Source organism: Heptranchias perlo, chromosome 8 (assembly GCF_035084215.1).
Source record: "Heptranchias perlo isolate sHepPer1 chromosome 8, sHepPer1.hap1, whole genome shotgun sequence".
In the NCBI taxonomy this organism is placed as follows: domain Eukaryota; kingdom Metazoa; phylum Chordata; class Chondrichthyes; order Hexanchiformes; family Hexanchidae; genus Heptranchias; species Heptranchias perlo.
This window is the reverse complement of record NC_090332.1, coordinates 84,129,733-84,143,330: the sequence shown is the minus strand read 5'-3', so window position 1 is coordinate 84,143,330 and position 13,598 is coordinate 84,129,733. Positions and strand designations below refer to the sequence as shown.

The following is a 13,598-nucleotide window of genomic DNA, read 5'->3' as shown; positions in this document are numbered from 1 at the left end:
CGGTTCCCCAGCGCCTCCAATTTAAACTTCTTATCCTCATGTTCAAATCCCTTCCTGACCTCACCCCTCCCTATCTCTGTAAACTTCTCCAGCCCTATATTCCTCCAAGAACTCTGCGTTCCTCTAACTCTGGCCTCTTATGCATCCCCACACTCCCTTTATCCCACAAATGGTGGTCGTGCTTTCAGTCATCTAGGCCCTAAACTCTGGAACTCTCTCCCTAAACCTTTCAGCCGCTCTCTCTTTTAGGCCCTTCCCTTAAAACCTACATCTTTCACTGAACTTTTCGTCACCCCATCTAATACATCCTTCTTTGGGTCAGTGTCAATTTTTGTCTGATTATGCTTCTGTGAAGCACTTTGAGATGTTTTTCTATGTTAAAGGTGCTATATAAATGCAAGTTGTTGTTGTTGCTAACCAATATCACCAAAAAAAAAAGATTAAGCGTTCATTTATCTCATTGTTCTTTGTGGTACATTTTTTGCTCAAATTAGCTGCCACTCATACCTACAAAACAGGTGACTACAGTAGTGACTACACTACAACAACCCATAAGTTAGTACGCAGACTCTGAATGCACTATATGCTGACTGGCTGCATCAGGTGTGCTGAGCACCTCAGACAGATCAAAGGCCTCGTGTCGCATTATCAGCCCTACAGAGTCTGCCCACTGCATAAGACAAAAAAAACAAGGAGCCCAGCACACTATTCATATACCATTAATGCACAAAGGTGAAACAAGGAGTAGAAATTGAGGCATGCTGTAAGAACACAGACATTTGTAATTTGTATTTATAAATTAAATTATAATAGAATTTTGTCCCAAAAGCTTTGCGGACTCTGTTCACACACAAACATTTTCCCACAGGTTACAATAATGGTGCATATTTACTTCCCTGCACTAACCTTAACAGAGATGTGGACGTGAGTGAATGGATGAGGATAGCTCCGAGTTAGAAATTAATCATTCTTTCGTTATTAACCAATGCCTTCATTTTTTATCCCGTGCTTCGGTGTTAAAGAAAGTGAGGCAAAGAAAACCATGCCTTGGTTAGGTCAGATCTGCTCGGAAACATAGGAAGCTCGTAGGCTTGCGTAATAAAGAAAGTTTAACTATTTACTTATGGCAGACCTGTAAGTAATGTTGATGATAAGCAAGGTGCCAAAGCTTGAATAAATAGAACAAAGTGGCAGACCTATGGAAGATGCTGGGATGTAGCCACATCTCAATTATCAACTTGATGTCCTACATGCCACTCCTCCCCCCCCACCCCCGATGTCCCACACAGCCCACTATCTCTCCCTCCCTCCCTCCTCTCTGATCCCCGGCCTTCTGCCCGACAGCCAGTCAATCTGGCTGGCTGTCACGTGGGAAACCTGGAAGCAAAAATAGTTGCCTTCAATTGAGTTGCGATCGCAGATTCCGAGGCACTTAGTTCACTTTCGGGTTTCCCACCTGAAAATCTACCCACCGGCACTCTTCCGGGTTCCAAGTAAAGATCATGCCCATGGGGTCAGCTTCTACATGTCCGCTGATAACATTCAGCTCTACGTCTCCACCACCTCTACTGACCTCTGCACTGATGTCAATATCCATTCTATTCTATACAGCATTATAAAAGTGATCTTCTACATTGTAGCTTAAAATATAACTGGCCCCTTCGTTTAAAAGGGTGTAAAATATCACTTTGTGCTGGTTATTGCTTACGAATGATAAAAGCATCTTAAACATTTAGCTTAACATTGACAATAAGGTACACTTGCACAATTGGAATTCTTACCATGCAGGGCTTTGTGGGTAACTTGGCATTTTCTTCATTTTTGTGCAGGCATTTTGCTCAAGTATTCTACATTTCATAACTGAACATGGGCACGTATTTCATAATTGGCTGTTATATATCAGTTAAATTGACCATTTAGCCACTTGAGAAGTATGAACAAAGCATTATTACAAATGCAACACGATTGGCTAGTTTTCCATTTCTCCTGCTAACAAAGTTCGGTTTCACAAAATCACCCTCAGGAAAGTAGGGATCGACCATCATTTTTGCAGTGATTAAATTGTTCAGAAACAAAATATGGCCATTAATCATTTCAAGCTATGGTATTTTTACTGCAGAACTTTTTCTTGTAAACACAGTCATAGCAATTGTATGATATGTGTGGGATGATTTCTTTACTAAAATAACACTATAGCCAGTTAAAATCACTTCTCATTTTTGTTGTTTATTTATAATGGGGTACAGGAACTATAAAATCGTATTAAAGAATCAGGAGAACATTAATTAAGAGTTCATGATTTTCTACCTTGTAATTTGACAGACAATATAAATATAAAACACCTTCACCAAATCTCTCTCTTTCTATATATATACATATATGTATATGTATATATATATGTGTATATATATATATATATATTTTTAAACAAAACCAATACATGTAAATGATACTTGTAAAACAGCCTGCTTTTTCAGCAAACCTACATAGCTAAGTATATAAGCAGTAGGACAGTCACTCAATATAAAACATAACAGCCATTTAAAGACAGTATCTACCAGCAAACAGAACTGAATTTGTTTTTTTTTAAAACTATATACCCGAGTGGCAGAATTTAGATAATTCCAATATTTTAACATTTCACTTCATTCCCTTGTGAAAGCAGCAATTCTAGTACCCACTTGCGTCAGTTAGGTATATTAGTGGCACATTGAAAGGACTGTTACAGTAGTACACAATACATTTTAGTAATACCACCGTACATATATAATACCATAATTGATATTTTGTAAAAGCTATTTGTTTTAGAGGGTAAAATGGCTTGCTGGAGAAGAATCCCTCAAAATGGCTGATAACATGTAATTGCATTCCTAGAAACAAATATATTCTTAGCAAGTCTGCAAGTATTACACAACCACAGAGCCCTTAAGATAATTGATATGCCTTGAAACACATTTTGGTCTTAAATGATGGTATAGTATTAAATACATATTTACATACAGTATTTCATCGTGATATATTTCAACATTTCTGTTCCGTCAACAAGTGTTCATTTGCCTTCTGTGTGTAATGCTATGGACATTATTGGAAAATCTGTTTGGGTCATTAATACATGTTATCAGATAACATCATTTGGCAAGAACGTTTTAAATACTTTTTAGATACAGATTTGACCCCTGCCCAAGGCATTATATAATGAAATAAAATGGTGTACTATTAGCAACATTGACCTGCAGAGAATTTTCATTTTGCCTTATGCAGCATCACTAAAGATTTTTTTTTCACTTTACAGCTAAAGTCATATTGTTGTATAAGATCTGGGATTGCTCAGTATGTTACAGGCTGAAATGGACAATGTTTTGATTGCCCAACATTTTCAAATTTTACTCTAATAAGCGCCATAGGAGAATATGCTTAAAGTAAAATGATTCATTGAGTATCTGGTCTGGAGTGATGTGCATTTTTATTTCAGACATGCTGTTTGGACTACAAGAATCTTTGCTACAGTAGTTTCAAACGTCAGCAAACTTTGTTGAATACAATTGCCTTGTTATCTGTAATTGATTAGAAACAGATGTTCTACATTTCTGCACCAGTGTAATATAACATATAGTTTTTTGTTCACATTATGTGCTTAGAATATTAAATAAACTCCCTGATTCAACATTTCTCATCTCATTTATTTTCTTGTTTTGATGATAAAGTACATTAACCTCAGTGTGGATCCACGTTGTCCTTATCCTGTTCACATTATTAAAAATTGCAAAGTAAGAAAACCAGTGGTGGTGTACGTGTTTTCTAATTTTTTAAAAAACTTATATCTATCAACATTCTCAGCAAGGGTTTTCCCTTACCAACAAATACCTGATAAAGATCTATAAATGCATCCTGGACTGTTCCGGGTGCTGGAAATAGCCAATTGCTTTCGGATTGATTCACTGGTATCAATTTTGGACATATTATCAAAATACATGTTCACTTCATACTTTTCCTGACAAAACTACCAGTGTTGCAGGCAGTCTAATGTTGATGGGCAGCACAACAACATCTTTAACGCAGTATAAACATGCAGTATTCCATTGTAAACTATAAGCCAGTTACTTGTGCAAGACCATGCAAAGAGACCTGTATATAGCGGAACATTTAAATTAATGGTGAAACAATTTTCTGACCTGGAGTTACTACCTTTAGTTTGGTGTGTAAAACCACTATTTACGTGGTGTTTATCTTTATCTTTTGTAAACAATTTTACAACACCAAGTTATAGTCCAGCAATTTTATTTTAAATTCACAAGCTTTCGGAGGCTTCCTCCTTCCTCAGGTGAACGTTTGTTCCAACAAACGTTCACCTGAGGAAGGAGGAAGCCTCCGAAAGCTTGTGAATTTAAAATAAAATTGCTGGACTATAACTTGGTGTTGTAAAATTGTTTACAATTGTCAACCCCAGTCCATCACCGGCATCTCCACATCATATCTTTATCTTGATCAATTCTGATCAACATTTTGTGTTGTGCTAGAAGGGTCATAAAGTTTGGGTTAGGTTTTCAATTTTTGCCAAGCAAGATCTTACATTTGTAACTGTAATTAGTCCCTAGATGCTCCAAATTGTGAGTAACATTGTATGTTGCAATCTTCTATCAGTAGTTGTGGGCAGTACAGAGATCTGGTAGATAGATCATCATTGTTGCTGTGTATGCCTAGACCTCTGAATATTTATTGTCAATGTATGCAGACTTAGGTAATGATTACACAGGGTATACAGACTTCTTGGCAAATGACAAAAGGTGGTTGAAGTGTCCTAACTTGTTTAATGCTGTTCTCATTGTGTACATCATTCATAGTTCTGTGACCCCCCACCTTCATCCTTTGCGAGAGTAGCCATTTTCCATCCTATGGATATTACTTTAACAGAATGAAATCATAACACGGTCAACACAGCTTTACTGACTTCATTTACCAGAAGACGGTGATTAAAATAAAATTATTTGGACACGTATTAAATAGAATCAACAACCTTTAAAGTGCTCATGACATCAAAGCCATTCATATCAGTGTATGCAGATCCTTTGATACTGAAAATTGCTGGCTACAAAAGATTTGTGAGGTAAGAAGAGATGACAAAATTGTGGTTAGTATTGGTAGTTTGGACATTACTATTCATCGTATGCCTGACTGATGTATTGGCCTCAGTCTGTTTCTGTGGGATTCAGACCACTGTTGCTGGCCTGCGAGCCATCTCTGTCTCCAGCTTCACCATCTGCCGCATCTCTTTTGCCTGGGGGAGAAAACAGTGTTATTCTATTTTACAGTTTTAAAATGGTGGGCAAAGAATGAATATACATTGTTCCTTTGGTAGTGGTAAATCTGTCAAACGGTATTGCATATTTTGGACATAGTAGTGGGCCAGAAATTGCTTTTAAAATAACAGCGCTCACCATTAGTGGCGAAATCGAAGAGCAAATTCCGGTGACCGCGCATGCGCAGTTAAACGCGGAAATCCGAAACTTGCTCTTCCTGGTTCGCCGGCGATCTGTCAGATTCGTCTTAAAGGGACCTCGCGGCTGCAATCAATGGAATCGGCGCCAACTTGCTTTCCCGCCCAGCTGGAAACTAACTAATCTCGTCACGAAACAGGTACGCTCAGTTATTTCAGATCTAAACTAAGTTTTAACAGCATGGTAAATCTTAATGACTGCCAAACAACCTCTCTGGCACTGAAAATTAAATTTTAAAAACGTGGAGTCTCATTCATTGCGATTTTAATAGTTGGACATTTAAAAAAAATTAAATATTTTGTTTACTTTTTCTTTTTGTCTCTTTTAATTTGCTATTTCTTACCCTCTCTACTTTGCTGTCTTTACAATGATTTTACTGTTGTAGCTTTCACTGCAAGGTTTTGACTCTTCACGGCTGGCCAACAACGCAGCAATCTAATTTGTTGAGGGGAGAGAGCGATCCTTCAGTCAGCCACATAGATCCTAGGTTTGCAGGAGTTAATGCCGGACTCTTCTCAGGTTTGCATGAGAGGAAGTTCCCGCAGTAAGTTTGTGGGTAAGAATAAATCTATGGAGCGGTGAGCACGTTCGGCCGGAGCAATTTCTGGCCCAATATGATTATAACATGAACTCTTTCTAGCCCGAGGAGTGTTTTTTCCTTTTCAAGATTAGGATTCATATTATTTTCACAGTCAATATTTTTTTTTTTAAGAGGTTTCAGTTAGACAAACAAAAGGGGTTTTTAAGTTAGTTGTATCATTAACTCAGGAAATGTTGAGTGACGCAATGGACCTTTTAAAATAAGTTCCTCCCAACCAATTACCATTAAAAAAATGTTACATAATCATCAATAATGAAACTTGTAGATATTCAGCATATATAAAAACTTTGACTAGAGTGCAAACTTCTTACTTGTGAAGTTTTTGTAAAGTTCATTACAGTATAAAGAAAACTTTAAATAGAGAAATTGAGTCAATGTATTTCATTGAATTACATGTGTGAACATTCAATAAATGTTTTTATGGTCCACATTTTTCATTACATCATTTTTAGGTGCTTCCGGTCAGAATATTAAAAAATAGCAAAATATGGTCCTTCATACCCACAGACAGTTCCTGTCCGAGTACAGCTTTCCCACAGACATTAGGAGGGCGCTCAATTGTCGAGACCCACTCTTCACAAACATGCTCTGGGGATACCTTTCCTTTTAACGTGTCAGACATGCAAATATTGTCATGCAGGCAAGTGCTTATTTTGCTGGATGTCAGGGAGCTGCAAAATGTGCACATGGAGTGGAGCCCTTGCAGGGCAGGACTGTCCAAATGACAGACTGCTGACTGCCTGTATCCAGCGAGCCCGAGTAATCCAACCCATGAAGCCCAGGAAATTCTATTCCATTTGTGCTTATATTTCTTACTCACTGGTTTGTCCTGTTTGAATTTTGTGAATCTGGAGGTTCGTAAAGAACTGTTCGTTAGCACTGTTGCCTCACTGATGGACAAATCCTCAATCAGAAGACTAAGATCTGATAGTAGCAACAGCTTGAGATGTATGCAAATTAATGGTAACAATGATTTAAACATTATATGGGGCCGGCTATGCCCCATGCTGTGCACCTAAGCAGCTCAATAGGACAAAAAGCTTGGACACTTATATACAAGGTCTAGAGTAAGCTGGAGGATACCTACCTTAATGTTTTAGTCAAAGTTTTGCTGATGTTTTCACAATGTACAAAAGTTTTGAGCCTATTTGAAAGATCCAGGATCAAGCTGTGAAGAAGATTTGTGGCAAAAAGGCAAAATAGTTGCAGAGGAGGGGGGCTCTGGCCCATACCGATCAGCCACCGACAACCTTGGAGGGGGGAATTAGCCTCATGGCACTTTGTCAAAGTCCTTAGCATGAGGACTTGGATTAGGCGGTTGGTAACAAGTATGCCTTAGCCACACATAAGACTTGGATGTCAAGAACAAGATGATGACTGGCATGGCGTAAAACGTCCTGTGTAAGCCCTTGCATTACATCGAAGGCGGATGCCCATCCTATAGCTGATGAGGTCCTAAAGCCGATGAGGAAACTTTGAGATGGAACGACAGCTGCTGGACACGTGCATATACCCAGGGACTGGTTCCTACCATGATGCATAAATACAAGTTGGCGTTCTGCATTTCCAACTGGTGGAGCCACCTGTGGTGTGGCACGTACACATTTTATAGTCAGAAGGATGGTGGCAAAGCACTGACATTTTTTTGTTGAGCAGACAAATAAGTGACTATCCTCATGGGGGCTGGAGAGGTAAGTGGGGTCTCTTTGGGGTCAAGGTGGCTCCAAGAAGAAATGCTTGATGATGGAAGTTTGGAACAAAGCCAAGCCTCTTTGGTAGACTTGGCAATCCATTACCTGAGCCGGGCACTGTTGATAATTGCTCATTAATGGAACCTGGAGGATAGACCTGTCAATGGACACTGAGATTTTTCCCACTTGACTCCAGATAACCTTGCTAGCCATTATCCTAATCAAGTGGGTAGTCCTGTCTTTACAAGCAGTGGGAAGCTTAACCAGTGTTCTACAATAATAGGTTAAAGTTGAGCACTACCGATGCCTACATTTGGGGGTTCCTGAGCCTTAGCTCTTGTGAATCTGTACCCAGGATCTCTGGCTTTATGGGAGTGGGGTGTGTACCTAAGGGGGAAATGTGTGCACTCCATATCAAACTAACATAAACTCTACCTGACTTCACAGACTGAGACATATATACCTCCAAATTTCAGAGTAACAGGGCTTGCACAGGCTACAATTCACCAGGGAGACTGTGATGGAGTTGTGCCTCATGCAAAAATGTGACCACAGCCAAATCCATCCACAGGCACAGCACTTCCGGTAGCTGTGAAGGTCACACAAGTCCTTTCTCTATGTTTTCAGATCACTCAAGTACCACTGGCAACTTTTCCCAGGTTAGTCAATCCACAGTACAGAAATGTATAAAGCAAGTGATAAATGCCCTGTTTGCTTGAACAAATAATTTCATTTCCTTCTTCATCGACAACTAGCAGCATCAGCATGAGAAGGATGGGCAATTTTACTCAAAAATTCCCAGAGGCCCAGGGGGTTATAAATTGCATCCATCGTTGCTCCGTGTGCTCTGCTTCATAATGTCACTATTTACATAGATCAAAAAGGATTCCATTCTCCAAATAATTAGCTCATTTTCAACCATCCACACTGGATTATGCAAGTCAGTACTCACTTTCCAGGCAGCTATCACGATGCTAATATTTTACGCACAAAGCCAAGTCTCAGGATGGTTCATGGCGATCATGGCTATCCTCTAGAACCGTGGTTTGTGAGATCACTCCAGTATCTCAGCATGCTAGCTAAGCACAGGCATAATGAGGTGCATACATCTATGCAAATAATCATCGAGTACACCAATGGAACATTTCAGCTGCCTGGATAGATCTGGGGACATCCTGCAATACAGCCTGATTAAAGTTTCAAAGATAGTGGTAGCTTAATTAATGTTGTTCTGCAAAGAGTCATCATTGTCATCATCATGATAGTCTAAGATGTAGCAAGGAGAACACCAAGAGTGAGAGTCTGAAGAAGCTGCAGAACAGAACCTAATGATGGCTGTGACAGCCATTCAGCAAGGCTTTATACAGGAGACCTTCTCTTAACTTGGAAATGTGCCCATTGCATTAATAGTCAGGCATCTTCTCCATGCCCTCCAAAATATGCCTTCAGCTACAGTGCCGTAAATATTCCAGGTAACTCTCAAATCTCCATTTCTGCCACCTGATGAAACATGCTTGTAAACCTTTGCAAAAAGTCAGTCTGGACACACAACTTTAGTGCAACCAGATTTATTAACAACCAAAATTGAGAATATGCATGAGTGTCTAGTGTTTGCTTGCACAATACTTTCCTTGGTGATGGTGTATGATATATGTCACCTTAAGTATAGTTTTGTGCTTTATCTAGGTGCTACCTGAGTGGCCATAGTTTGTGAGGTGTCTGGCTGGGTGTGTGTATAAGAATCTACTAGGATTGAGGAGGTTTTTGCCTCCTTCAGCTGAGTCGAGATGGATCAGCTGCATGCTCTACAACGTCTATAACTGTGGGTGGCCTGGTCTTGTGTGCTTTCTGCTACATATGCAGCCATTGGTGGTGGACTGTGGAAGGGTTAAGATATGTTGATGTCCTGAGAGACCGCACTATCATCCATGCCTGTTCCAGCTATGCCTCTGCTATTGGGCACCATGGCCACAATCAGCGTGACAGCTGAACAAATGGTACCAATGAATTCAGTGAAGCCCTGCCTGATGGTTCTGCCTAGCCAATCTCCAGGTCTATTGAAACTGGGAAAGATAGCCCATTCCACCTTGCAACTCCAGCCTTACGGCAGCCGTTTGAACATTTGTGGGAGAATCGTCTAGCACTGAAGGCTTGCTGCAGATATCTCCGGACTTTACAGGGCAGACTGCAGTTGTGAAACTGTCATGCATACATGCAGCTAGCAGACTCCTCCATGTAAACCACTTCTAGCACACCGCTTGGCTTTGTTCCCAATGACGCACCAATGCACAATGCTCAAAGCATTCTTCTTTTGAAAACAGCACCCATGAGGTCCAGATCCCCAGGCTCGTCAGCTGAGAAGGTCTGCTCCTGCTCACTTGTTCTTTGTGTTTCACCCACTGCAGTCACCTGTACCTCACTATCTAAATCCTCTCAGTTGAATGTATCTGAACTGGTGCTTGGAAGGGATAGAATCAGCCGTGGTGTGAAATGCTAAAGAGCCAATATCATTGGGGGCTAGTTCTATATTGGGCAAATAGAACATATGTGGATTTCTCAATAGATTGGTTTGGCAATGGGTTTCTGTGCATGTTAGACACCCGGGTGACCAAAAAAAAAATTGGGATGTAATATACCGATTGCCTCTTCATTTGTTCTCATCCATATGCTGTGCGTAACCACTCCCAAAGCACTATTTTTAAGCAGAATACTCCTTTTGTCTTCGGATCTTGGAAGAGGAATCTAAAGATGAAGAACTGTTTAGCCAATCTTTTGAACAATACAGTATTTTGTGAGGTTTCAAACAGTATTAAATAGCTTTGCAGATGTTCACCATAGTGATAGTCCGAATGAAGCCCAGAAAAAGCCTACTGTTCTAATTGAGTGACAGAAACTCTCCGAGTGATACATTTCCATTAAGTTATAACAAAACTACATACAATTCTCCTACCCATTTCCAATCTCTGCTTAACCAACATTATGTTCTCAGTAGGAGTTAAATAACTGCCTTGTTTGTTTTTACTTAGGATCCAAAAAGTATATAGATTTATATATGTTTATACTGTGATGGAGATGGATAATTGCCTTGTTTGTCTTTACTTAGGATCCAAAAAGTATATAGATTTATATATGTTTGTATTGTGATAGAGTTAGATTGTAATGGTACCCTACTTGAACATCTGCTGCAGGTGTGTGTGTGCACATACACGTGCATGTATTTCTGTGAAGTAGGATGGACAAGAGAAAGGTTCATACCCAAAGCATGTAGTTCACTGATCCTCCTTCCTTACTCTTCAACTATATGAAAGGTACTTCTGGCCGCACATAAACTGGCCTAAACAAAGAATAATTGGCAACACATTGGGGTAGATTTTCAACTTGCTATCCAGACTTGTGTTGCGGATCGGCTGTCCATTATAGAAACTGCCAGATTTTTATTTCCATCGAACTCATCGTTTAGTTCAGGCTGTGAGAGCTTGAAGGGGCTTAATTTCCAAGTCTATTACAGAATGTAACTTTAACTTTTTTTCTACTCAGTAAAAAAAAACATATTAATGTATTTCGGGCAGGAGAAGCCTATTGTCTATTCAGCCTGCTCAACCAATTATGCCCTTTTTTTCCTGTGAGCTATTTCTATACCAGGAGTGACTAAGCTTTTTGCCTTCATTGGCCACTTAGATGCATACCACGGAACCTCAAGGGACAAATATGAAAGATTAAATCAACAATCCCATTAATTTGCATATATCTCAAACTGTAGCTACAAACTGATCTAGAACTGAGTTCCCTGAACTTCATGGCCTGGATTGTCAGGGCTCAGGCCCTAGTTTGGAAACCCCTGCTCTATATATGATATATCATTTATAAAATTTAATAACCTTGGATACCTTTGGTTATCTATTTCCTTTTTGAGACCCCTTAAAATTTCCTTTTGAACAGCAGTGCTGGCAGCTTATTCCATTCGATCAACCTTTTGCAAAAGAAATTCTGTCTGAATTGCCTGTTCAATTTTCCTTTTCTTGAACCTATGCCATCTGGTTCTGGAATTCTTTATATGGCAGAAACTCTTACGTTGCCAACTTACCGAACACTTTCATTACCTTGTATAAAACCTCCTTTAAGTCTTCTCTTTTCAAGGACAAAAAGTCCCAGGGTACACAAGCACTCTTCATAGCTCAGTCTAAGGTCTGGCATTAGTCTTGTAGCCAGTTTGATGTGGGGGACCAAACTAGATCAATTAGACTGGAGCGGTGTAAGTAGCAATGAGACCCTAAATTCTGGTTTGAGATTCAAGGATATGGAGGCAAACTAAAAACATGTGCAATTCATATGCAGTAGAACCTCTTTCATAGTCCTGATACCAAAAAGCAAATCACTTCAACTCACTGTTACAGTGTCAGCAGTATTCTTATAGGTATGATGACCTCAGTCACTTCCACCCTCTCCCATTCTTTTGCTCTTTAGGTCCCCACATAAAATATTGTGCTACTTTAGATTGTTTTATCTAGGACAGATTTTTATCATAAAGGCCATCATCTGTTCATCTAAGTAGCAATAATTACAGTCATTTCCATCACATAACTAAATTTGTATCTAGGTCAGAAAAAATTAAAAAAGGACAGAAATGACATATCAAACCAGTATGCAAGTAAATTATATAATAAGACATTTGAACAAATTACATAAAAGATAATGATGTGGATTAGACCTATTGGGTAGTCAAATTATTCCTATTTCCATAATGCTATGATTCATTTTACCCATTTTCCTTCCCGAGAATCATTTGAAAATATTCCTGTTACCATGGCATAGCTGAATTATTCTGAGAACGAATTACCAGACAACAGCGACTATATTTTAAGGTATGTCTGTTAAATGTAAAAAATAATCTAATAGTACAAATTGTGCTCATATTTTTAATGCTGTCTGTTAGGATTTAAATATTTCAGAAACCATTAAATTCTTCTAAAGCATATAATTTAAAACAGAGCATATTTTAAATTTTATATATAGTCCATTATTTTCATCTGGTCATGAAACGTGGCGTCATTATTAGATGTAGCTTGCAAACTAAGACTGTAGTGTTTCCTCATGTCATTAAGGAGTCTAACACAAAGGTTGGAAAACCAATGTGTGGTGTTGCAGAGTTAAGGAATGCAGGTTGAATCTTTTGTGCTGTTGAGTTTCTAATCTTGTCCAAAATCCTGTGGCAAAGTGCTGAACAGTAGATAGGTCTCTCTGCACAGCAGGTAAGGGATGAGGACAATCAGATGAAAAGTCATTCAGGTGTAAGATAACAAGGGGAGAGAGCGTGGAAAAGTGGGTGATACTTTCAAAAGAAATAATTTCTAATTTAATAAGTTATTTCAGAGAAAGAGAATAATCATTCATCTTCATAACAGGAGGGTTTGAAATAACTACGTATGTTACAACTGTCATGATGCAAGTTAAAAAGTATGATCAGTTGGTTTTAAGGTCTTTTCTACCTATTTTTCCATGGAAGTGTCCACAAACATCACAAATTGTCCGCTTTCTACAAGCTGATTTACACGTGTGCCAGGATCAAAAAGCAAACAAATAAAAATATCTATGCAGTCATGCTCCTAAATAATTTTGACACCCGCTGGGCAATTGTTGAGATGGTGAGGTAAAGTGTCCACGGGCGTTTTCCCAGATTCTGTCATAATTTTGGTGGAAACCCTGGAGAAATGCATAAATGGCCATTTACGCAGTTTCTCCAGGGTTTCTGCCAATCTGTTGCCGCAGTTACATTGGGAGATCGGGAGAAATTTTACCCCATTATGTTCCCAC

The 13,598-nt window shown here is 39.1% G+C and overlaps 1 protein-coding gene across 7 annotated transcripts in view; it reads right to left on the bottom strand.

Annotated features, from left to right (window-relative positions):
* Positions 1-4,413: 4,413 nt before the first annotated feature.
* The window catches only part of plcb4a (phospholipase C, beta 4a), a 399,841-nt gene continuing 390,656 nt past the window's right edge, over positions 4,414-13,598 (bottom strand). For all 7 annotated transcript variants that reach the window (XM_067989437.1, XM_067989441.1, XM_067989442.1 and 4 more), the window contains one exon: positions 4,414-5,275. In XM_067989437.1, the coding sequence (XP_067845538.1) occupies positions 5,187-5,275 (89 nt within the window). In that variant the 3' untranslated portion in view covers positions 4,414-5,186. The remainder of the gene's footprint in view (positions 5,276-13,598) is intronic.